This window comes from Neoarius graeffei, chromosome 16 (assembly GCF_027579695.1).
Source record: "Neoarius graeffei isolate fNeoGra1 chromosome 16, fNeoGra1.pri, whole genome shotgun sequence".
NCBI classification, from domain to species: domain Eukaryota; kingdom Metazoa; phylum Chordata; class Actinopteri; order Siluriformes; family Ariidae; genus Neoarius; species Neoarius graeffei.
In genome coordinates, this window is record NC_083584.1 from 28903198 (window position 1) to 28929878 (window position 26681).

The 26681-nt window shown below is 40.1% G+C and overlaps 2 protein-coding genes across 2 annotated transcripts in view; one reads left to right on the forward strand and one right to left on the reverse strand.

Moving 5' to 3' along the window:
• Positions 1–3560, forward strand: part of pdk4 (pyruvate dehydrogenase kinase, isozyme 4) — a 77891-nt gene extending 74331 nt beyond the window's left edge. Inside the window, exon 11 of the mRNA XM_060942747.1 lies at positions 2411–3560. Coding sequence (XP_060798730.1) covers positions 2411–2584 — 174 coding nt within the window. The 3' untranslated portion in view covers positions 2585–3560. The remainder of the gene's footprint in view (positions 1–2410) is intronic.
• Positions 3561–14754: 11194 nt separating this feature from the next.
• On the reverse strand, positions 14755–24937 carry asb4 (ankyrin repeat and SOCS box containing 4). The gene is made up of 5 exons (XM_060942052.1): positions 24799–24937; positions 20684–20983; positions 18062–18552; positions 17829–17942; positions 14755–15117 (listed from the first exon to the last, which is right to left on the reverse strand). The coding sequence occupies exons 1-5, from the start codon at positions 24935–24937 to the stop codon at positions 14932–14934; spliced, it is 1230 nt and encodes a 409-aa protein (XP_060798035.1). The 3' UTR covers positions 14755–14931.
• Positions 24938–26681: the final 1744 nt, after the last annotated feature.

Consider the following 26681-nt stretch of genomic DNA (forward strand, 5'->3'; position numbering starts at 1 on the left):
CACTCAATGTTTCTTTTGCCATGTTTAATAAGAATAAAGATAGTATCTTGCTTTATCTGGCCTCCACTGTGGAATTTTTTTTTTATTACAATTTAAATGCTTTTGTAAAATTGATTTTACATATAAAATAACTACATTATGAAGAATTAAAGCCCCTCCTTCACAGATGAGTGAAAATATTGAATAAATTTCCTCTTTTTGATTGCTTGGGTTAAAAATGCCAAGTTATGATGACTGAATTGATTATTCACTTAAATATGAATAATATGATACATTTTGGGTATTTGATATGGCGAAATAGGACACAATGGAAAAATCAAGAACACACCGAGAAGATGAGAATAACGGCGGTGGTAAAAGAACAGCGACTGTACCGGCTGAAGGTCGTGCGGGTCTCTGCTGCAGCGCGCGAGCAACAGGACATCACTACCGCACCGGACGGGACGGGGCAGGGGCGGGGCAAAATGACTGGCTGTAGATTCCATCAAAAGTTCGATCTAAATTGACCATGGTTGCAAAATATTGGCCAAAAATACGCAAACACTACGAAATATGAAAGTAAGATGAAAAAGGAACAAACATTCTATTGCCTTATACTGCAAGACTAAAACAAAATAAAACTGTCAAAACTCACCTTTTCAGTGATCACGTCCGAACAGATCACTTGTGTAACAGAAAGACCGCAAATGGAAGCACGATCAACTTCTAACTGTTGGAGTGGAAAGTTCCATTCTACACATGCAAATTGTTAATGTGTGTCCTTCACCGCACACAAATAACACGCTACGGTAAAAAATAGACCACAACTCATTTTATAGCTCAGAAATTCATACAAGACCAGCTACCATCGTAACATATTCTGTAAGAAACATATTCTATACCTAACTTTCAGCTTTTGTTTTAAAAAACAAAATCACAGATTTATAACTACATTTTTATAAGGCGTAGTGATTTTAAGTTACTACTTTTGGTGAGGTGGTGACCTCGACCCTGAGGCTTTCCGTTTAGATCAAAACACACGATCGTATTGGTTTTGGGTATGCGGAAAACGGAGTTACACCGGTGATCAAATATTTTGCATGATGTTTTATTACGGTTATGATTATTGTGTGAGCGCACCAATCCTTAGGTGTATTAAGTTACAACTTAAAATACAATTAGTGATAACTGTAGACTTTTCAGTGGACTACAACCTTTTTAAGGGAACGTGATGTAGTCAACCATTTATCATGTCCCAGATCAAGCTGCCATTTTTCCACAAATTTGCAGAATTTTTGCCAAATTCTGAATATTCACATCAAAGATTTAATTTTATCTGTATTATTTCTTTCATCATTTTATTTCAAATTAAAACCATCACCATTCAAAACCGTATAGTTTATTGACTGAGAGTATATTTAGTGGGGCACCCCCACAGTACCCGGTGTGTGTGTGTGTGTGTGTGTATATATATATATATATATATATATATATATATATATATATATATATATATGAGTGATTCCACGCTTATGGGTACTGAAATGGGGACATGAACTTATTTTTAAAAATTCACCTAAAACCATTTCTTTTTTTTACCATCAGGTCACAAAACATGTAATCTTTAATGAATGATATGTTAAAAGATAACTTTAATTTTCTGAGATGTAATAAAAACATATTTATATGCCAAAGTCAGAACGTAACAGAAGTGTTGTGGACATATAGATTCTCAATTTTAACAATGTAGAATTACTTTTTGAAACATAGGAAGGTGATGTTTTAGCAAATATAATTAATAAACATGTGTAGTAGAATAAACATACACATTCTTTCAATAAGATTAACATGGTATATAGCTAGATTGTAATTAATTTGTAACAGACGCGAAATGGACAGTCGTAACAGAAGTAATGTAACAGACATCATTTTGGAACTCATAGGCTTGACTTTGGCATATAAATGTTTTTATTACATCTCAGAAAATTAAAGTTATCTTTTAACATATCATTCATTAAAGATTACATGTTTTGTGACCTGATGGTAAAAAAAGAAATGGTTTTAGGTGAATAAGTTCATGTCCCCATTTCAGTACCCATAAGCGTGGAATCACTCATACATATATATATATATATATATATATATATATATATATATATATATATATATATGAGAGAGAGCATTTTGCTTGAAAAGTGTTGCCGTAAGAAAAGTCTAAAGGTCAAGCTCCTTTTATTTTCTACTGGTTATGAAGAGGAAATGTATTGATCTGCTGATTTGTGTAACGAGAATCTAGATCAAAATAGTTTCCAGTGGTGCCCAGTGTTATGGAAGGGTGTTGTCCTCATGTGATGGTGACTCTCATGAAAATAAACTTGATTGTTTTGTTTTTTTGCCCTTCTTTCTCTGTCCTACTTTACATGTTTCCCAGGCGTTATCTTCTGAATCCGTAGAGAGACTGCCAGTTTTCAACAAGTCAGCTTTAAGACATTACCAGACGAGCATCGAGGCAGATGACTGGAGCATTCCGAGTAGCGAACCCAAGAAACTAGGAAAGTATGATTACGGTGTGCAAGACGTGCGAACAGAGAGCAGGGTGAAATGATGAAAAATAATTGGATAAAGCTTGAGGGACGAGCAAAATTTTCGTTTCAGTCTCAGAATTACTGGCTTCACATTGCAGCGTGAAAAGGGCATTTGTATAAAAACCTCACATTATGCTTCATTTTATTCATGTATTCTCAGTATAAGCTAATTTCAATTCTGTCTAATGAACAAAATGAAAGCTGCATAGAAATATGTAAAAAAAAAAAAAATTTCCTCCCTGTTAGTGTGTGATGTATTCATGGAGGATAATATTCAGAATTTTGACTAATGAGAAATATCTAGTGCAAACTCTGTTTAAGGTGGGTCCAAGTTCATCTTGTGTCTGTGTCTAACTCCCCCAAAAGAACCACCAGGAACAACAGATTAACATCATAATATTTGCTAACCATGAGACAGGGGTATTTTCTACACCCAGAGGAAGCCCGCTTAAAATATGAGTTATATCTACCTTGATCCCTGCATTGTTGTAAATTTCTGTACATGAGAAAACAGCAAAAATGTTAAAGACCTATTAGCTTTCATGCAAGTGTATGTTCGCCAAATCATCATCAAAGTCTCTCAAGGACATGGCCCAGACTGATCAGTCAGCGAACCAGTCTTCACCTAAATTAATCAAATCAGCGAATAAGTGTGGACATTAAATTTAACATGTATTTCCGCTAATGATCAGAGTGCTATTAGCTGAACTGTGAGATGCAGCTGATAAGTAGGACTGAAAAATCTGGCAGTTTATACGAATATTTACCATTAGAGTCCCAGGTGATGAAAATCAGAATGGTTGGTAAGTGTACAAGCAGAAAACAGTAAAAATAATGCAAACATTGCAGACTGTCAGGAAAAATGCATGTCATGTATTCTTTAATAAGAAATAATAGCAGTGTGTGTAGTGGTAGGCTACAGTATATTGGGATTAAAATACAGTGGTGCTTGAAACTTTGTGAACCCTTTAGAATTTTCTATATTTCTGCATAAATATGACCTAAAACATCATCAGATTTTCACACAAGTCCTAAAAGTAGATAAAGAGAACCCAGTTAAACAAATGACACAAAAATATTATACTTGGTCATTTGTTTATTGAGGAAAATGATCCAATATTACATATCTGTGAGTGGCAAAAGTACGTGAACCTTTGCTTTCAGTATCTGGTGTGACCCCCTTGTGCAGCAATAACTGCAACTGAATGTTTCCGGTAACTGTTGATCAGTCCTGCACACCGGCTTGGAGGAATTTTAGCCCATTCCTCCGTACAGAACAGCTTCAGCTCTGGGATGTTGGTGGGTTTCCTCACATGAACTGCTCGCTTCAGGTCCTTCCACAACATTTCCATTGGATTAAGGTCAGGACTTTGACTTGGCCATTCCAAAACATTAACTTTATTCTTCTTTAACCATTCTTTGGTAGAACGACTTATGTGCTTAGGGTCGTTGTCTTGCTGCATGACCCACCTTCTCTTGAGATTCAGTTCATGGACAGATGTCCTGACATTTTCCTTTAGAATTTGCTGGTATAATTCAGAATTCGTTGTTCCATCAATGATGGCAAGCTGTCCTGGCCCAGATGCAGCAAAACAGGCCCAAACCATGATACTACCACCACCATGTTTCACATATGGGATAAGGTTCTTATGCTGGAATGCAGGGTTTTCCTTTCTCCAAACATAACGCTTCTCATTTAAACCAAAAAGTTCTATTTTGGTCTCATTCGTCCACAAAATATTTTTCCAATAGCCTTCTGGCTTGTCCATGTGATCTTTAACAAACTGCAGACAAGCAGCAATGTTCTTTTTGGAGAGCAGTGGCTTTCTTCTTGCAACCCTGCCATGCATGCCATTGTTGTTCAGTGTTCTCCTGATGGTGGACTCACGAACATTAACATTAGCCAATATGAGAGAGGCCTTGATCTTTGTTGGTCGACGACTCCTGGGGAGGGTAACAATGGTCTTGAATTTCCTCCATTTGTACACAATCTGTCTGACTGTGGATTGGTGGAGTCCAAACTCTTTAGAGATGGTTTTGTAACCTTTTCCAGCCTGATGAGCATCAACAACGCTTTTTCTGAGGTCCTCAGAAATCCCCTTTGTTCGTGCCATGATACACTTCCACAAACATGTGTTGTGAAGATCAGACTTTGATAGATCCCTGTTCTTTAAATAAAACAGGGTGCCCACTCACACCTGATTGTCATCCCACTGATTGAAAACACCTGACTCTAATTTTACCTTCAAATGAACTGCTAATCCTAGAGGTTCACATAATTTTGCCACTCACAGATATGTAATATTGGATCATTTTCCTCAATAAATAAATGACTAAGTATAATATTTTTGTCTCATTTGTTTAACTGGGTTCTCTTTATCTACTTTTAGGACTTGTGTGAAAATCTGATGATGTTTTAGGTCATATTTATGCAGAAATATAGAAAATTCTAAAGGGTTCACAAACTTTCAAGCACCACTGTAGTACACATGCTTTTAGATTTTAACACTCCATTTTGTTTTGCTGTGTTCACATTACAAGCTTAAAGTGGATAAATGTAATTTTTGTCAGATTTTGATTGGCAGTTCCTTTTTTTTTGGGCATATCCTTTTGAGCAGGAAATATTTTCTACTGTCTAAACAGCAAACATGCACCCAAAATCCACATGATGTATGTTGGTCATGCACAGGATACTGGTTTTGAAAATGTGCAAACGCGTCAGGTTTGAGGCCAGAGGTCTACTCATGTTAATGACAGATGAATGTGAACCGCTAAGACAGACAAATTGGGGGGGGGGTTGTTCCCAAAAGCCTCTTAACGCTAAGAGCATCTTAACTAGAAGAGAGAGCATTCACTGTGCTGCTCGCTCTACCATTTAACAATGATCTTTGTGCTGCGATGCTTTTGGGCGACTCGGGCCAGATCTGAACAGATCTGAGAAAATTGAAATTGAGCAATAAAGCTTGTAATGTAAACGTAGCATTGCTGTGAATGTGAATATGACTTGGGTAACTTCCACAAGTAGTGTACAGTGTTGTCCGAGAAGGCCTGATGAATGCTGTATATGTATACAATGTAAAAACAGAACAAGTCAGAATAACGGTAGATGGACATTACGTTTGCTTTGACCAGCCTGAAAGAAGCTTTTCTTTACAACCCCGATTCCAAAAAAGTTGGGACAAAGTACAAATTGTAAATAAAAACGGAATGCAATGATGTGGAAGTTTCAAAATTCCATATTTTATTCAGAATAGAACATAGATGACATATCAAATGTTTAAACGGAGAAAATGTATCATTTAAAGAGAAAAATTAGGTGATTTTAAATTTCATGACAACACATCTCAAAAAAGTTGGGACAAGGCCATGTTTACCACTGTGAGACATCCCCTTTTCTCTTTACAACAGTCTGTAAACGTCTGGGGACTGAGGAGACAAGTTGCTCAAGTTTAGGGATAGGAATGTTAACCCATTCTTGTCTAATGTAGGATTCTAGTTGCTCAACTGTCTTAGGTCTTTTTTGTCGTATCTTCCGTTTTATGATGCACCAAATGTTTTCTATGGGTGAAAGATCTGGACTGCAGGCTAGCCAGTTCAGTACCCGGACCCTTCTTCTACGCAGCCATGATGCTGTAATTGATGCAGTATGTGGTTTGGCATTGTCATGTTGGGAAATGCAAGGTCTTCCCTGAAAGAGACGTCGTCTGGATGGGAGCATATGTTGCTCTAGAACCTGGATATACCTTTCAGCATTGATGGTGTCTTTCCAGATGTGTAAGCTGCCCATGCCACACGCACTAATGCAACCCCATACCATCAGAGATGCAGGCTTCTGAACTGAGCGCTGATGATAACTTGGGTCGTCCTTCTCCTCTTTAGTCCGAATGACACGGCGTCCCTGATTTCCATAAAGAACTTCAAATTTTGATTCGTCTGACCACAGAACAGAAAACCCTTTGCCACAGTCCATTTTAAATGAGCCTTGGCCCAGAGAAGACGTCTGCGCTTCTGGATCATGTTTAGATACGGCTTCTTCTTTGAACTACAGAGTTTTAGCTGGCAACAGCGGATGGCACGGTGAATTGTGTTCACAGATAATGTTCTCTGGAAATATTCCTGAGCCCATTTTGTGATTTCCAATACAGAAGCATGCCTGTATGTGATGCAGTGCCGTCTAAGGGCCCGAAGATCACGGGCACCCAGTATGGTTTTCCGGCCTTGACCCTTACGCACAGAGATTCTTCCAGATTCTCTGAATCTTTTGATGATATTATGCACTGTAGATGGTGATATGTTCAAACTCTTTGCAATTTTACACTGTCGAACTCCTTTCTGATATTGCTCCACTATTTGTCGGCGCAGAATTAGGGGGATTGGTGATCCTCTTCCCATCTTTACTTCTGAGAGCCGCTGCCACTCCAAGATGCTCTTTTTATACCCAGTCATGTTAATGACCTATTGCCAATTGACCTAATGAGTTGCAATTTGGTCCTCCAGCTGTTCCTTTTTTGTACCTTTAACTTTTCCAGCCTCTTATTGCCCCTGTCCCAACTTTTTTGAGATGTGTTGCTGTCATGAAATTTCAAATGAGCCAATATTTGGCATGAAATTTCAAAATGTCTCACTTTCGACATTTGATATGTTCTCTATGTTCTATTGTGAATACAATATCAGTTTTTGAGATTTGTAAATTATTGCATTCCGTTTTTATTTACAATTTGTACTTTGTCCCAACTTTTTTTGACTCGGGGTTGTATTTTTCTCATGTCCTAATGGTGAAAAAATGAGCAGTGTTAAACAAGTCACAGAACAGAAACATGTAGTATAGGGGCCTGGCCTAATATGATCAATATTTATATTGCTGTTGTTTCCAGTGAAGACATGCAGCAACATACAGTATGCGTCTTTAAATGTCGTGACTGATACATCGCAATACACGGTCACTGTGGCCAAATTCTATATATACCTTCACATTTCACCAACAATTTTCCAGGTGTTGAAAACTGATTCCTTTCTTTAACCTAAATATAACTTTTTATGTCCTTTTTACTAACCTTGTGAATTTTAACACTGAAGTACCAATATCGTATTCTCTTTCCTATGGATTTTAATCATTAACATTTTGTTGACTTTAATCACATGATCTCAGGATGAGGAAAAGTATGCCATTTCTTTGAATTCCAAGAACAATGTGTGTCCTAAACAGGATTATACCGTATACTGTAGAAAACATTGGGAGACTAGTCATTTCAAGGCAAATGTAGAAGCAATAGCTGCTTCTTTCCAGCTACTTCAAATGCTGTAATAACTTGGTCATGTTAATGGGAAACATTTTGCTGTTTTACTTTGCCATTGCTCAGCTGATTTGTCGTGCTACGTGTTTTTCTTTTTGTACAGAATAGATGCTGTCAGCAGCAGATGCTGATTTCTTTTTGCACACTACAGTGTGTCATTACTTTTACCTCACCAGCTCTATTTATAGTCATGTGAATGTGACATGGGGCAAGAACTGCAACTGTCATAGCCAATCATCGATAGGATTACTTCCTGTTTTGTGAACCACTCAGCCACATTTTGCACATGCAGTGCTTTTTGACTTCATTGAAGTTAAGTAGCATTTTTCCACTGAATATATTAAATCATACAATAAAAGAAGAGAATACTGCTGTGATTTCATATTTGTGTGTTAAAACTTGTTCAAGAATGTACAGTATATCCATTAAAATAATATGGATTAGCTGTAGGAGGTGAAATCGTTGCTCGAAATGGTTGATGTATTAGTTCATTCTGTGGGTTTGAACCCTGGTTTCATCTCCCACAGCTTCTGCTTTATGCTTTTTACTTGCACAGCTGATGAAGGCTGAAGAAGCATCCTGTTTCTTTCTGCCTCAGCCTTCATCTTAACCAGGGTTAAAACGCATAGAATGAACTATTACATCATCAACCATCTCAAGCAATGATTTCACCTCCTACAGCTTAGGCTTTATGCTTTTTACTTGCACAGCCGACGAAGGCTGAAGAAACGTCTTGTTTCACTGGATGCCACTGGTGAAGGCTAAAAGACAACATCCACAAATAAAATGCAGTGCTCATGGAACTCGTTCAGCACTAGTCTCTATATGCACCCACATCTGTGCCTGATACACTCATACCAACATGACACACGTTACCATTTCAGTGTCACTGCTGTGCTGAGAGTAATCCACCACCCAATAGTATCTGCTCTGTGGTGATCCTCTAGGGCCCTCTTTTAGAAGTACAGGGCAAAGGGGCACTGAAACATTATCGCCAGCAGCAGATGGATGACAGTTAGTGATTGTATACGATGCCAGTCAAAAGTTTGGGGACACCTTCTAATTCAATGTTTTTTCTTTATTTTCATTAATTAAAACACTTCATGAGTCGTCACGGTCGCCTCACAGCAAGAAGGTTCTGGGTTCGAACCCAGCGGCCGGCGAGGGCCTTTCTGTGCGGATTTTGCATGTTCTCCCCGTGTCCGCGTGGGTTTCCTCCGGGTGCTCCGGTTTCCCCCACAGTCCAAAGACATGCAGGTTAGGTTAACTGGTGACTCTAAATTGACCGTAGGTGTGAATGTGAGTGTGAATGGTTGTCTGTGTCTATGTGTCAGCCCCGTGATGACCTGGAGACTTGTCCAGGGTGTACCCCGCCTTTCGCCCGTAGTCAGCTGGGATAGGCTCCAGCTTGCCTGCGACCCTGTAGGACAGGATAAAGCGGCTACAGATAATGGATGGATGGATGGATGGAAAACACTTTATGCCAAAAAATAATAATGGACTGTTGTTTCTTGAATGAGTAGGTGTGTCCAAACTTCTGACTGCTACTGTAGGTGCACTCCACATATACATAGTGATTTGCATAAGTATACACCGTTCACTTTAACGTTTTATAAATGTTTGTCTTATACCTTGAAACTGAAATGGTCATAATTTGGATAAGGTCATGAATCTAAACAAAATTGCCAATTATACTGAAGTGAAGGGAGAATCAATGTACTTTGCAAAATGTACAAAAAAAATTGCATAAGTATTATCTCATCTAATTATCTCTAGCCACTTTATCCTGTCCTACAGGGTCACAGGCAAGCTGGAGCCTATCCCAGCTGACTACGGGCGAAAGGCGGGGTACACCCTGGACAAGTCACAAGGTCATCACAGGGCTGACACATAGACACAGACAACCATTCACACTCACATTCACACCTACGCTCAATTTAAAGTCACCAGTTAACCTAACCTGCATGTCTTTGGACTGTGGGGGAAACCGGAGCACCCGGAGGAAACCCACGCGGACACGGGGAGAACATGCAAACTCCGCACAGAAAGGCCCTCGCCGGCCACGGGGCTCGAACCCAGAACCTTCTTGCTGTGAGGCAACAGCGCTAACTACTACACCACCGTGCCGCCCCTGGTTATTATTATTATTATTAGTAGTAGTAGTACTCTAATTTATTGGAAACTTAGTGATGCAGTTGACGTATCTTTGTTGTGCAGTTTGCATTGTAACTCCTTTGCAAAGATGTTGAGCTACAGAGCCAGTGAGAATGACTAGTAGGAGGTGTTGACAAGTGTCTCCGTATTTTTCTGTGAGTATGCTGCCTTCTGCTAATCTGAGCTGTATCTTTCCAACCCTGGTGGAGGGTTTAAGTAGCAGGTTTTTTTTTTTTTATTATAAATACACAGAGAAACTGATCAAAACCAAAACATTGATACTTTTCCAGAACTTTGTCCTGAACTTGTTTTAAGAACAACAACAACTTTATTCATCACACGCTTGTGAAATTCCTCTCTGCATTTAACCCAGCTGAAGCAGAGAACACACATATGTGAGCAATGAGCGCACACATATACATACCCAGAGCAGTGGGCAGCCATGCTAACAGCACCCGGGGAGCAGTTGGGAGTTAGGTGCCTCGCTCAAGGGTACCTCAGCCCAAGGCCGCCCCATGTTAACCTAACCACATGTCTTTGGCCTGTGGGGGAAACCCATGCAGACACGGGGAGAACATGCAAACTCCACACAGAAATGCCCCCACCAGCCACTGGGCTCGAACCCAGAACCTTCTTGCTGTAAGGCGACCGTGCTAACCACTTACACTATAATTATAATTCCTTACTCTTCTTGATGCTGTTTGATTAGAATTTGTTCTCTAACAAACTTTGGTGCCTTCCAGGAACAGGTGTATTTATATTGAGATCATATGACATTTGAAAGGTGACATCTGATGGCAACTGGTGGCACCAGACCTTATTTAGCCATTTCACAGCAATGAAGGGGAATATTTATGCAATCCTGACTTTTCCTTTTGTTTATTTGTAAGTAATTTTGCAAACTATATTGATTTTCCTTCACTTATGTGCTATTTTGTGTAGATTCATGTCCTAATCCAAATTATGCCCATTTCCAGGTTGTAACACTACAAAATGTAGAAATGTTCAAGGGGGTTAATACTTAAGCAAAGCACTACAGTTTCTCTGAGATCTTTCTGTACTACTTGTCAGTTTTTACTACTGATATTAATGGTTCCAGTGTTAAGTGCTTGCTCTAAAACTTTTTGCTATGTCATCCTTCCACATATCCTTCCCATCCGTGCCTGTTTTTAAAGCAGAGCTGGCTTTCTAGCATGGAGCCAGTGCTTAGTCCTAGAGTTCAGTGACATGCACAAAACAGTGTGTTCTCTCTTTTCTTAAGTTCTCCTGCCATACATGAACACTGATGTGACCATACTACATCTGTATTTAGGAAACGCATAGTTCTGTTTCTAAAATCACTCCCTGACCTTTCACTTAGTAACTCTAAGACCTCATTACCTCTGACTACATGTTTATGGAATGGGAAGAACATGTGCATGGTTGAATATGGATTTCATGCTACTAGTAGGAATTTGTTCTTTGGTCTGATGCAGGAGTCTATAACTGGATGGTTGCTTACGAGTCTGTTTTTCTGCTCTGAATGGAAAAGGGATGTGCATTGAGGGAGGTCATTACTTCCAGATGACACTGTGTGGGTGATTTATTACCCTTTCTCTGAGCTCATATGCCAACACACCCAGAACTCTGCCCTCTGAGCAGTGAGAGTCAGCAATAGGAGGTGACATGGGTTTATGTGAATAACACTATCAGCTCAGAGTAAATGGTTGATCAGAATCCTTGGCTAAAGGCTTGCTGAGGTCAGTGACAGTCTGAGTAGTGTTTACGAAGCAGCTACTTTACGATGTATTGATTTATGAATGTAGTTTACGTCAACACCGTATCATCGTCAGTTCTTTACCTTCTCTGAAAGGGCTTGAGAGAGCGTTCAAAAGGATTAGTGGCTTATTGTTATTCAGCTGCCAACTACAGAGCTGTACTGGCATTGTTCCTCATGTTTATCCTCTTATTTCAAACTCTCAAATATTATTAATTCCCTGAAACCGGTACTGTAACCTCATGGCTCATAACTACTTGTTCTCACAAGTAGTTATGTTGTTTGTCCCTGCTTGTGCTTGTGCATTCCCTCTCCTGCCCCCCCCTTTTTTTTTTAAACCTTTATTTGTCACATGCACACTTCAAGCACAGTGAAACTCATCCTCTGCATTTAACCCATCTGAAGCAGTGAACACGCGCGCACACACACCCAGAGCAGTGGGCAGCCGCACTACAGCGCCTGGGGAGCAGTCAGGGGTTAGGTACCCTGCTCAAGGGCACTTCAGCCCAAGGCCACCCCACCTCAACCTAACTGCATATCTTTGGACTGTAGGGGAAACTGGAGCACCCGGAGGAAACCCACGCAGACACGGGGAGAACATGCAAACTCCACACAGAAAGGCCCTCGCTGGCCGCTGGGTTCGAACCCAGAACCTTCTTGCTGTGAGGCGACAGCGCTAACCACTACACCACCGTCATTTCATTGAAAGTATGTTGCCTTGTAAGAAACAATTTCAAAGTACCGTATTGGCTCGAATATAAGACGGTGTTTTTGTTGTAAAAAATAGCTCTTAAAAAGGGGGGGGTTGTCTTAAATTCGCGGACTAGACAAAATGCCGCCAAAAACGAAAGTGAAAGTGAGGACAGTGAGAGTGAGCAAAGTGAGGCTGCGGATCTCTGTGCTGAGTAGCTGTAATTTAGCAAACTACCCTTTCCATTGTTTCAGTTGTTTATTATTGTAAACCTTAATGTATTGTTTAATGCATTGTTTAAAACATTTGCACTGTTCTGCAAATTTATTCCATATACCCGTAGGCTATGGGAAGTTAATGCATTGACATTCTGAAGTTTATGAACTTTCAATCTAAACCTGACAAATTTGTTGAATTAATGCAATTTAAATGTTTTAATTTGGCTTGTCTAGTAGCCTGCAGTTTAGCCTCTTTTTTTACTTCTATGAAAAGTGTTCACGGAAATGAGACTGAAATGACCTCTATTTAAATGTGAAAAACAAAAGCCTCTAATTTTAAACAGAATTTTGAAATAAATACGCTTTATATGAATGAACATTTGGTCTTCAAAAAACTTTTTCCCCAAAGATGAACTTGGAAAAGGGGGGGTCGTCTTACATTCAGGGTCGTCTTATATTCGGGCCAATACAGTAAATCTAACAATAATGTTTTACAGTGTCTTGACAATAAATGTGTAATACTCAGAAGCCCAGACCAAAAAAAATCTATGAACATATTTGTTCTTAGAAATAAATGCATTTCCAGTTATACAGTATATGGTGTGTGTGCTTCATGTGTCTAATTATCTGGAGTGATCCAGATTTTTTTCCAAATAAAATAAACAAGTGTTACTCAGGCAAACACTTATGTAGGCATGTCAGGTGAAAATTCAAATTCAGTCTAAATAGCTTGAAACTGGTCTCATTGAATTTAGAATTGAATGCCAAACAACATTACTTTTTACAGAATTAAAATATGTTTATCTGTTCTTGAGATATTACAAATCAAAGATTGAAAAAATGGTTTAATTTTTAGAAAACTGTTGTAATATTATGTATTTGGATCACATGGTCCAAAATGGACCTCATTAACGAATGAGATCAAATGTTTTTTCTTAACATTTTTCTATTTTTCAAGATATTTGCATGGAAATTGGCAGGCACATAGATTGTTGTATACTGAATACAAAGTAAAAAAAAATATTCAAAACAGATTATGCAAATTAGCATTAATTAGGTAAAACGTTAAATCGGTACTCTCTCTTCTTCAAAGTTTCAGCAAATGGCTTTATTTGTGCAATATAAAGCTGACCTTAACTCATTTATACATCACAAAGAAGGAGAAAAAAAATGTTAATGCTAAAATATGCATAAATAAGCATTGAATGTCATTCACATCTACCATTCTCTATCAAAATAAAGTAATGAAGGATTATTTCTAATACCGTCTTTGTGCTCTGTAGGCCTTTAGATTTCTAAGTAGGGCCTACTAGTGTTTATATGAAAGAATATAAATGATTATTTTGATTAATATTCACAGCTTTCAAGGTTAACCTTGAAAAAACTGTGAGATCCACATCCAATAAACATTTCCAATTAATTGAATTGAAACTGACACTCACGTTTCTGACTTCTGGTTTTTTAAAATATCATTCCAACCACTAAGATCTCAATATTTTTCATCAAAACAACTAGAGTTATATTCTAAAATAGTCATTTATTGATGTTAATCAATTTGATTTGACAAAATAAGTAGGTAAAGCTATGAAAACTCTCTTCAAAGTCTCTCGTGAAGCAGAACATCAAAACTAGCAGACAGAAAATTTTGCTGAATACTTCATCAGAAACAGTGAGAGCGAGAGAACATCCCTATAAAAGTTATCTGATTGATATTCATGAGTTATCTGATCGGAAAATGATCAGAAGAGAGACAGCCTGACCGCTTTCCCGTGACTCAAAAAGCACCAGTACGCAAGCAGAGAGTGTACTCTGTTGTACCAACTTCAACCTTCTGTTACTCCCAAAGTACTGAACAGATCTTAATGAGATAAATTTTGGAAAGCAGAGATTATAAGCTACTTAATGATAGTATTCACAATAGAAAATATTCAAGAGTTAAGCAATGACAGATTTGGAAATTTAGGTGAGTGTCTGCATGCACAATTTTCACAGCAAGGCCAGTGAGTGTGTGATATGCCTATTTTCTGTTTAGATTGTCTAATTCTAGAGTATTTCACTTGACCCTGTTATTTGGCATTTAATACAGGGTGTTGGTAAAACTTTTGAGTGGCAATATATGATATAAGAATGAAAATATTGTAGATACGACCAAAGCAGTGGTGCATTTTCCTGAGAACACATATCCCAGAAGGTTTCTTGTGGATAGAGTTTGAGATTGGCACATTGTAAGTTCACCATTGGGCCAATACGGTCACTAGTAGATGATTCCCACAGGATCGAGCAGTATGTATCGTTTGATTGATGGAGGCACTGGGAGTCGTTTAGTGCTCAACTGACAGCAGCAGTGCATCGCTATGCGGATGGCACATCTGGCCAGGTGTTGCAGAGAACGCGGGCTGGTGCAGGCAGCAAACAATGAGTCATAAAACTTTCTGTGGCTCTTAATGAAAGAAGGAGAGAAATGTAAGGTTCATAACTGATAAAGAATATACTGTATATGCACATAATAATGCATAAGCATGCTGTTCAGTGCATCATAGTACTGCACAATGCTCACATTCCAGTGGACAGGTTGTTCAGAAAATTATGTTTTTGTTCAAATATTAGTATATACCTCTGTCAAAAGTGTTATAATATATTTGGATAGTTTACAGATTCCTAAAAGGTTCAGGGAAAAAAAAAAAACGATATATGGGAAATCCAATGTTGAACCATTAAAGGTAGACTGCCTTTCAGATTTTTCAAGTGTAGGCCATAAAAAGAATTTTCCCTGACACCCAATTATTTTTGTTTAGTGGACTGAAAGCTACCAAATTCGAATCACAGACTTACAATTAATTAATTTATTTATTTTTAAATAGAACAATGAATGAATTCAGGGCGACAGTATGTGGCCCCAAATTCTCCACTATTTTTTCCAGCTTCACCATGACCCAATTCAAGATACTACGTCATGCATCACGTGGTGGGCTTTCCCTGTTCGCGCAAGGCACTGTGGGATACAAATTTGAAACAGGAGAGAAAAATGGACGCGAGTGTGCGAATGAAACGTGAAAGACCGACTACAGTAACAGAAAGCGAGAAGAAAAGACGTTATGTTGCGAAGGAAAGGAAACGCAGGACCAAACTAATAAATATCAGCGGTCAGCGAGCATCTCGGTGTGATCTGCTGTTTATTTAGCGACAGAATGATGGAACTGTCAGTGCACGGTCAAGGTAAACCTGTAGATGGCAGTAATGCAACACTGTGGATGCCAGCTGCCGTAAAACCCAAAAGAAGAAGGTAAACCTGCGCATGTGCTCACGGACTTCCTCTGTCTGTTTGACTGCGCGAAGCGAGCGATTTCATGCATATTATTTGCTAGAGAATCCCCTCAAATTAAATAACTTCCCAGCCACAGAACGGACTGATATTTTGTGAGATGTTACAGAAATAAACGTATCACAATGACCAAACTAAATTTCACCGATTTTATGAAATCGAAAGGTCATCTAGCTTTAAGGGTTCTCTGAGGACAAACCCTTTAGAGTGATAGATGGTCAAGTTGTTTTCACACTTGACCCAAATACCTTGGTGTATACCCTCAGTTTTCACAATAACTCATTTCCTTCCAATTTGCAAACTTGTATGATGTGGCAGCGGGGGCGTGGCCAAGCAGCAGTCTGTGAATGGAGGGCAGGGTCGGGGAAGGTAAGTGGCTAAGTCATTCCACCTGCTGTCAGTTAGTGTGTGTGTGTGTGTGTGTGTGTGTGTATGTATTTGTTACAGGGATGGAGCATAAAAGGAGAGAGAGAGCAGAGAAAAGGGGCTCCCTCCCGACCACAATGCATGTGTGAGTGAGTGAAAGCTGAAAAGCTCAATAAAAAGTGTTTGTGTGTGAACATCAACTCTTGCCTGCCATGCTTCTCTGCTCCACCCACATCAGGAACTGCTACAGTGGTGCCGAAACCCAGGAGCACAGAAGGGAACCACCCCATGGAGTCCTCCCCATTCAAAGAGCTCATCCTTGCCCTCACTACCGCCCAGCAGAACCAGCATCAAGTGCTGATCACCCTCTGAAAGGAACAAGAGCAACGCTTTGAAGCCTTGATGCTGGCCCAGCAGGAAGATCGCCAGGCATTCTGGCACCTGCTCACGTCAGCAGGGGCATCGGCCACCACTGCCAGCACCCTCACGAAAATGGGCCCGCAGGACGATCCAGAAGTGTTCCTCGCCCTCTTCGAGCAAGCAGCCGAGGTGTGGGGGTGGCTGCTGGAGCAGCATGCAGCACGCCACCTCCCGCTCCTGACTGGCGAGGCGCAGCAGCTCCCTGCTGACAGCCGACTGGTGTATGCTGACCTGAGGAAAGCCATCCTGCAGCAGGTCGGCCATTCCCTGGAACAACATCGCCAGCGCTTCCAGACACTGGCATTGGAGCAGGTCGGCCAGCCGTTTGCATTCGGCCTGCAACTCCGAGACGCCTGCCAGCGGTGGCTGAGGGTGGAAGACCGCGACGCAGACGAAGGTCATCGATCTGGTGGCACTGGAACAGTTTACCTCTCGACTTCCGGAAGGAACGGTGGAATGGGTCCAGTGTCATCACCCAGTGTCACTGGAACGAGCCATCAAGCTGGCAGAGGACCATCTGGAGGCGGCTACGATGGCAGGCGAGAGTTGATGTTCACACACAAACACTTGATTGAGCTTTTCAGCTTTCACTCACTCAACATGCACACATGCGTTGTGGTCGGGAGGGAGCCCCTTTTCTCTGCTCTCTCTCTCTCCTTTTATGCTCCATCCCTGTAACAAATACACACACACATGCACATTAATTGACAGCAGGTGGAATGACTTAGCCACTTACCTTCCCTGACCCTGCCCTCCATTCACAGACTGCTGCTTGGCCACGCCCCCGCTGCCACATATGAAAAGTACAATCAATCAATCACATTATTCAATACCCAAACCAGGAGGTGGAACAATGTCACTAATGTTACAGTACAAACCCAAGTGCACTTGAAATTTTTTAGGTGGACCAGATATCAGTTGCCTTGACCAAAGCTGGACACAAAAATAGCTTTCACACATGACCAGATGTATTAAACTCTCAGAACAAAGAACTGGTTCAAAATGACACCCAATTCCCAACACTTCAGGCCTCACTGACGCACCTTGTATGTTGTGTCTGGAATTGCATTGCTCCACTTTGAAGTCCTCATGAGATGCTCATAGGAATTAGCCATCACCTCAACTGAATTGGGGTCATCATGGCAAATCTGCAACACCTAATTAATAGAAAGGATAAAGGGTTACTCTCAAACAAATAATAACAAAAACAATAGATTAAGACATTTTTCAGTGGTAAATTAGCAATAGTAGTGTAACCAAACTGTGTAACTTGTACCTTGTGGAAGAGTTTTGGATAGACCCTGGCTGCTCCGTTGTTAAGCAGGAGCTGGAAGCAGCGATATGGTACACAGTAAGGCCGCATCTGCATCATATTTAGCACATACTGAAGGGCTGCGCAACCGTTCATGTCCATGATCTTAGGATCGGCCCCAGCATCAAGCAGAATCTGCATCAGTGCTTCATCACAGTTCCATGAAGCTTGGTGCAGTGCTGTTTTTTTGCTTTCTTCCTGGAGGTTTGGGTTGGCCCCATAGTCCAATAGCATGCGGCACACAAGATGGTGCTGTTCGCTGTAAGTCTGCTCACGGGCATCCATAGCCCAGAATGCAGCAGTGATCAAAGGGGTCTCCATACGTGCATTGAGCACATTCACATCAGCACCCTGTGCAGCGTAAAGGCCAACCAGCTCAGGTATACCAAGGCGTGCGGCTACATGTAGTGGAGTTTCTTCATCATTGTTCTGGCTTGGCTTGTTCACATCTGCTCCTGTAAAAGAAGGACTGTGATGTGAATCAACCTACACATTTTGCCCATTTTATTACAGTTGTGTTCAAAATAATAGCAGTGTGTTTAAAAACGTGAGTAAAGCTCAAAATCCTTATAATAGTTTTATTTCCATGCATTGGGAACAATGCACATTATATTCTACATCAAAACATGAAGAAAAATGTATGAATATTTTAATTACTTTACAGAAAATGAAGAAAAATGAACATTGGGCTGTTCAAAAAAATAGCAGTGTCTGCATTTTTCATTACAAACTCCAAATATTTACTATATAAACTGAAAAAATCTTAAGGATTTAGTATTCCTGTGAATCACTAAACTAATATTTAGTTGTATAACCACGGTTTCTGAGAACTTCTGGCACCTGTGAACAGGTATTCCAGCCCAGGATGATTTGACAACATTCCACAATTCCTCTGCATTTCTTGGTTTTGCTTCAGAAACAGCATTTTTGATGTCACCCCACAAGTTTTCTATCGGATTAAGGTCCGGGGATTGGGCTGGCCACTCCAATAACTTTCATTTTGTTGGTCTTGAACCCTGATGCTGCTCGCTTACTGGTGTGTTTGGGGTCGTTGTCTTGTTGAAACACCCATTTCAAGGGCATTTCCTCTTCAGCATAAGGCAACATGACCTCCTCAAGTATTTTGATATATGCAAACTGACCCATGATCCCTGGTATGCGATAAATGGGCCCAACACCACAGTAAGAGAAACATTCCCATATCATGATGCTTGCACCACCATGCTTCACTGTCTTCAGAGTGTACTGTGGCTTGAATTCAGTGTTTGGGGGTCGTCTGAAAAACTGTCTGCAGCTCTTGGACCCAAAAAGAACAATTTTACTTTCATCAGTCCACAAAATGTTTTTCCATTTCTCTTTAGGCCAGTCGATGTGTTCTTTGGCAAATTGTATCCTCTTCAGCACGTCTTTTTTTTAACAGTGGAACTTTGCGGGGGCTTCTTGCCGATAGATTAGCTTCACACAGGCATCTTCTAATTGTCACAGTACTCACAGCTAACTTCAGACCGTCTTTGATCACCCTGGAGCTGATCATTGGCTGAGTCTTTGCCATTCTGGCTATTCTTCGATCCATTCGAATGGTAGTCTTCTGTTTTCTTCCATGTCTCTCTGGCTTTGCTGTCCATTTTAAAGCACTGGAGATCATTTTAGCTGAGGAGCCCATCATTTTCTGCACTTCTTTACAGTATACGTTTTACCTCTCCAATCAACGTTTTAATCAAAGCACGCTGTTCTTCTGAACAATGTCTGGAACGACCCATGTTTCTCAGATTTTCAGAGAGAAATGGATGTACAACATGTGCTGGCTTCATCCTTAAATTAGGGCCACCTGATTGACATCTGTTTTTTCACAGAATGAATGATCTCACTAATTAAACTCCACACTGCTATTATTTTGAACATGTCCCTTTCACTTAATTATTCGATTACACAGACTCAGGAGCATGCATATCATGAATGTTGGGTCTATTGGTTTTCTATGACTCTACTACACCTACTGGTAAATTATTTGCCATGTAGTAATATAATTTCCACTAAAAACAGTGATTGATCTGGTTAGTCGTGTTGGACTGCTATTATTTTGAACACAAGTGTATATATACACTTCACATAAAGGTCACTTTTTGTGTGTATACAATTCATGACTGCAGGCCATCTTCTCCCTGTTCTGCAGTGTAAACAGACCACTATAGGACCACCACTGACCAGATATATTATCATCAGAGGCCAATGGATCAATACATCATGCAGGCCCAACCACCCTAATGCACCAAACTCTAGAGCACGCTAGTTATTTATAGTCGTTGGTTTAAAAATCATGCATTTTTCAGTTGAAAACTACCAACCTTTAATTTAAAAATTAAGAAAACTTAAAACCAGGCGACAGATTGAGGCCACTTGGACTTAGAGACTCAAAGTCAACAGCTCAATCCACTCTATACTTAATGTGTCATTGGTGGTGATCCATTCTAAATGATATCAATATTCAAAGGCCAATTTTCCATTAACAATTAAACAAATTATACCATACACATTAACTTGAAACTGGACTTTTGGACATTCAGTGATTGCTGGTGATTTTCAGACCTTTGATTATCAGCTGTCTGGCACAGTCCACTGATTCCTGCGTGACACAGTAATGTAATGGAGTGTGTCCACTCAGGGATACACCATTGACCTTTGCCCCCCAGTTGAGCAGCAGGCCCACACAGTCAGCATGAGACACTTCACAAGCCACATGCAGTGGTGTTTTCCCATTGGGTTTCCTGTTCACTGCTGCTCCCCTCTGCAGAAGCACCAAGGCACTCTCCACCGCATTGTGCATCATGCATATGTGAAGGCCCATCGCCCAGGAGGACTCCAGTTTATAATCTGGTAGCCAGTAACCTAGAGTTAACAATGCATTACATAAAACAAACACTTTAGGGAAAACTTAACCTCAGAACACTGTAAGGGTGTTTGGGTGCTCGGAATAGTTAACAGAGATGTGTTACAGAGTTTAAAAGGGGGGGGGGTTGGAGTATTTGACTATTGACATTTAGCAAAAAATGTGAAATATGTCACTGATCCCAGTCAAATTAACAGCAGAGAAAAGCAAACATCAAAGAACATTTTCAGAAGAAACTCAAATTTACAGATGAATTCTTCTCCAGTTTTGCAGTGGATGTACCACTCCAATTCCAAAAACGTTCTGGCGTCCCAACGTTTTTGGAATTGGGGTTGTAGATTTACCTAACAAGTCATGAAAGCATTTGGTCACCAAATATGATGCTACAAAAATGCATGTTGGAATCATCACACACTCAACATCTCATCTCATTATCTCTAGCCGCTTTATCCTTCTACAGGGTCGCAGGCAAGCTGGAGCCTATCCCAGCTGACTACGGGTGAAAGGCGGGGTACACCCTGGACAAGTCGCCAGGTCATCACAGGGCTGACACATAGACACAGACAACCATTCACACTCACACCTACGGTCAATTTAGAGTCACCAGTTAGCCTAACCTGCATGTCTTTGGACTGTGGGGGAAACCGGAGCACCCGGAGGAAACCCACGCGGACATGGGGAGAACATGCAAACTCCGCACAGAAAGGCCCTCGTCGGCCACGGGGCTCGAACCCGGACCTTCTTGCTGTGAGGCGACAGCGCTAACCACTACACCACCGTGCTGCCCTGAAGTATTTTTATCTATGAAAATAAGCAAGAGTATATAAGGAATAATGTGTAACTGTAGTAGGATCTTTTTTTAACATTGATAAAAGTACTTAATCTGTTATTTTATGCAATTATCTTCAAATGACTAGAAAATAATTTGGGGCAAGTGCATGACGATGTGCAGTTTGATGGTCATAAGCTTTTTCTACTTCCTTTAGTCAGACTAGATACATTAAGCTCTTAGGTTGAAAGCAAAACTGGGACACAAATATGTGTTGGCTGTCTGACTACATCTTAAGTAGTGGATTAACATTATACTGTTCCTCAACCTTTCATTTAAAGGAGCACTTTATAATTTCTTGAGATTTTGCTTCCTATAAGGTTTTTATTACTTATAATACATAGGGCCAAATTACTCAATTCTGATTGGTCAATCAAGGAGGGCTTTTTTTCCTTAACACAGGGCCGTATTTCTGAAACGCTATTGGCTAGTTCGTTGCTTGGTTACGGTTACAAAAATTTGCAAATTTTATCAACAAAATGTCTGACTCTGCTGACTCAGCAATGCTGCGTTTCGCTATATTTGACGAAGAAATGATAAGCCAATTGAAAGCTGCAAACGAAAATGAAAATACCAAAAAAAGTATGAATTTTTGGCTTTCCATGTTTAAGAAATGGGCCGCAGAAAGACAAATAAACGACTCTCTAGTGGCACATGAATGCTGTGAGTTAGACAAGGTGCTATCGCAGTTTTATGCAGAAGTGAGGAAAGAAAACGGGGAAAACTACGAACCAGACTCTCTTAAAGTAATACAGGCTTTTGTAAAGAAGTTCCAATAAAATTTTGTAAGCCACTTTCAAAATCCTCGTGTCGTGTCGCCGTGACATGATGAAAGATGCTTTAGAAACTGATTCAAACGTGCAAGATAGTCTTGCGCCCTGATTGGTTCAGAAAACGTGAATGACAAATGTTGTGAACTTGAATGGCTTCCGAAGTATGAATTTGGCCCTATACACTACCGTTCAAAAGTTTGGGGTCACTTTGAAATGTCCTTATTTTTGAAAGAAAAGCACTGTTCTTTTCAATGAAGGTCACTTTAAACTAATCAGAAATCCACTCTATACATTGCTAATGTGGTAAATGACTATTCTAGCTGCAAATGTCTGGTTTTTGGTGCAATATCTCCATAGGTGTATAGAGGCCCATTTCCAGCAACTCTCACTCCAGTGTTCTAATGGTACAATGTGTTTGCTCATTGCCTCAGAAGGCTAATGGAGGATTAGAAAACCCTTGTACAATCATGTTAGCACAGCTGAAAACAGTTGAGCTCTTTAGAGAAGCTATAAAACTGACCTTCCTTTGAGCAGATTGAGTTTCTGGAGCATCACATTTGTGGGGTCGATTAATGCTCAAAATGGCCAGAAAAATGTCTTGACTATATTTTCTATTCATTTTACAACTTATGGTGGGTGACCCCAAACTTTTTTTAAGTCTGGGTGACCCCAAATGTTTGAACGGTAGTGTATATTATAAACAAGTAATCGTATAGTTCCTCATAAAATTAAGGCTCAATTTCACTTGTGATTTCAAAGTTTTGAAATTCAAAACTTCAAAAATCACTTGTGAAATTAATCCTTAATTTTACTCGGCCCCATACGATTACCTATACAAATACAGGGTGGGCCACAAGTTTCCATAGGGGAAATTAACACGTTTATGAATTTTTTTTTTTTTTAAATCCTGATTTTATTCGTAAAATATGTTCTACATGGTTATTTTCACAACAGATTAGAACTAGAAGGGCACACGGTAGAGTGCGTACATCCACCAATTATCAACATCAAAATAAAATAATTTGAACCTGGGATAATACTAAAGCTGTACACCAAATTTCATCAAAATCCGTTCACTACTTTGTGACTTTGAGACAAAGAAGTCCTGGTTCCACATACCGTACATATCTCGATTTGCATCAAAATCTAATCAATTGTTCATTGGCTCATGGCTTACCTTTCCTAAAATTTTATCAAAATTCATCAAAAGGTAAAACCATTCACTACTTGTTCGGTTATGTTGGGAAAAGACTAACAAACAAACAAATGAAAAGTCATGCAGAGCACGATACTTGTGAAAATCACAAAGAAACAGAAGTTATAGCCGATTAGATTTGATGGCCTTGACCTTTGACCTTGACCCACCAAAAACTAATGATGTCTTTGTGTGATCCTAGTGAGTTGTCCTGTGCATTTTGGTGAAGATTGGTCAAGAAATGATGACGCTAGAGCATCAACAAACAAACATGCAAACGGACAGATCAACGTACTTGCAAAAATCGGAGATTTTCCTCAATAAATAAATGACCAAGTATAATATTTTCGTCTCATTTGTTTAACTGGGTTCTCTTTCTCGACTTTTAGGACTTGTGTGAAAATCTGATGATGTTTTAGGTCATACTGATGCAGAAATTCTAAAGGGTTCACAAACTTTCAAGCACCACTGTAATTCCCCCTGTGTACGGAAACCTATGGCCTACCGTGTATAATGAAAACAAGCCTTGTCCTTCTTCTAACTTACCTTACATCTTTTGGGGGGGAAAAGTTTGAAATTAATATTTACTGCTTGCAGACTCTGTTTACAAGAAGATATATGGTGTGAACAGCCCACTCCTGTGGTATTCACCATTTCTCTGAGTGTTTCTGACTGCAGGAATTGTGGCAGTGTTTTTCGGGCCCACAGTGCTATTTTAGTTGTTTATTAATTTACTAACAGTTTTGTTTTATTTCCAGTATCATTGTGCATTTAATATTGTTATAGCATAAATAATGTTCATGAAATAAATGCATTTTATAAGCTTATTGGCTACAAAAAAATACAGACTACTTTTGTTAGCTTCAATGCTAGGAGGCTATAATTTCCATTAGCTTAGCAACAGTTTGCTCACATTTTCTCCAGTTATTGCTGAGTCACAGCATTGTGCCGCCATCTTATGGCAGGCCTCATTCACTGCTCGTGTGTCTCACAGTGAAACGACAGAACAAAAATTACCTTGTTTATAAGACGCCAGGACCCTATTTCGGTCCTCCACATCGAACACGGTGTCTATGTCTATGTTTGTGGTGCGGAGGATTTCATCCACCTCAGCGGCGTCGTTATGCTGCAGCGCGGAAAGAAACCGAGGCTTCATTTTGTCAGCAGTTCCAGTGAGAGACCCAGAGAGAGAACCCTGAAACATGGACACCTCTGACTATTTATAGAATAGCAGGGGAAGGCCAACATCAAGTGGCTACTGTTCAACACTGGACAATCATTTGAATGAGAAATACATGAGTTATAACAGGGCCCCTAAACAAAGCCCCTAAAGCTTTATCTTGGGAACAAATATCTTGTAGGAACAAGTTATTTATCTTGTGTGCACAAGATAAATATATATTATTTACCAGCTTAAGGTCGGTCCGTATCGTGAAATACCGTGACCGAGGTTTTGAAAATACTGACCGAGGCCTCTGGGCTCGCGAGCGGGCCGGAATCCTATGATCCAGACCCCCGGTTACGGACCTTTGGCGATTCGCTCGTTCACAACAACAAACATGGTAGCAATTTTTTGTCAACATTTATTTTCACATTTCTCAGGGGAATAGCATTAATTTTACAGCATGGATAGCGATAATGACAGTGTTCACAGCGAAAGCGAGTTTTACTACCCTGATGAAGATGAAATAAAGGAAAACATTTTGGAAGAAAGCCAAAAACGAGCTTGTAGCAGGTTTGTTCGAAATATGGTTTCCCTTTCGGGCGCTCTCATTTTCTGGTAAATTTGGTAAAGAAATTTGGTAAAGAAAAAAATTATTTACCAGCTTAAGGTCAGTCTGTATCATGAAATACCGTGACTTCGGCCTTGAAAATACTGACCTCGGCCCAGAGGCCTCGGTCAGTATTTTCAAGACCTCGGTCACAGTATTTCACGATACGGACTTCCTAGCTAGTAAATAATATATATTTATTATACATACAGGACACTTTTTCGATGGAATAAAAACATGTATTCTATTCCCTTCTAGGGGGTTTATTGATGGCATGCAATATTGTTATGTCACTTATCCTCTATGTATTACTCCACTCTCCCCAATGGAGAATGAGCATGCAATATTGTTATAATATTGCATGTTGTCAAGACAACATGACGTCACACTACGGCGCTCATGCAAAGATCCAATGACAAAACTTTTCTGCTGCGCATGCGCACAATCATTTCTTTGTCGGCTGGGAGAGAGAGAAGACAGGATTAATTCGGTGCTTGGATAAAGCACTAAATAAATAAACTGAAAACTGAAACTAAAGATGCACTGAACACCCGAAAGGGGACCGAAACTTCACTGGATATTCTTCACGCATATGTACAAGAGAAAAACATACCAACGGACATCGAAAAACTGGAAAAGAGGCACGTCGGAGATGTAAAACTTCCACACTAGCGAGTGACTGTGACAGTTTGTAAACAAACATGGCTGCCAGGTTTGCGTCGTGAAAAGCAGAAGATTTTGAGAGAATTTTGGCTACCAGTTCGCTCTGTTGTGTGTAGCTGTCGATGGTGATTTTAAAAGTACCTAAGTAACTTACATAGGGAAATTAATAATAATAATATTCGGCGGCACGGTGGTGTAGTGGTTAGCGCTGTCGCCTCACAGCAAGAAGGTCCTGGGTTCGAGCCCCGGGGCCGGCGAGGGCCTTTCTGTGTGGAGTTTGCATGTTCTCCCCGTGTCCGCGTGGGTTTCCTCCGGGTGCTCCGGTTTCCCCCACAGTCCAAAGACATGCAGGTTAGGTTAACTGGTGACTCTAAATTGACCGTAGGTGTGAATGTGAGTGTGAATGGTTGTCTGTGTCTATGTGTCAGCCCTGTGATGACCTGGCGACTTGTCCAGGGTGTACCC

Excerpts from the sequence above, each read along its gene's own strand:
- asb4 (XM_060942052.1), bottom strand. The coding sequence starts at position 24,937 with ATGAAGCCTCGGTTTCTTTCCGCGCTGCAGCATAACGACGCCGCTGAG. Across the intron at positions 20,984-24,798 it reads CCTGGCGTCTTATAAACAAG|GTTACTGGCTACCAGATTAT; the intron begins GTAATTTTTGTT and ends TGTTAACTCTAG. Across the intron at positions 15,118-17,828 it reads TTCCAGACACAACATACAAG|AGCCACAGAAAGTTTTATGA; the intron begins GTGCGTCAGTGA and ends TCTTTCATTAAG.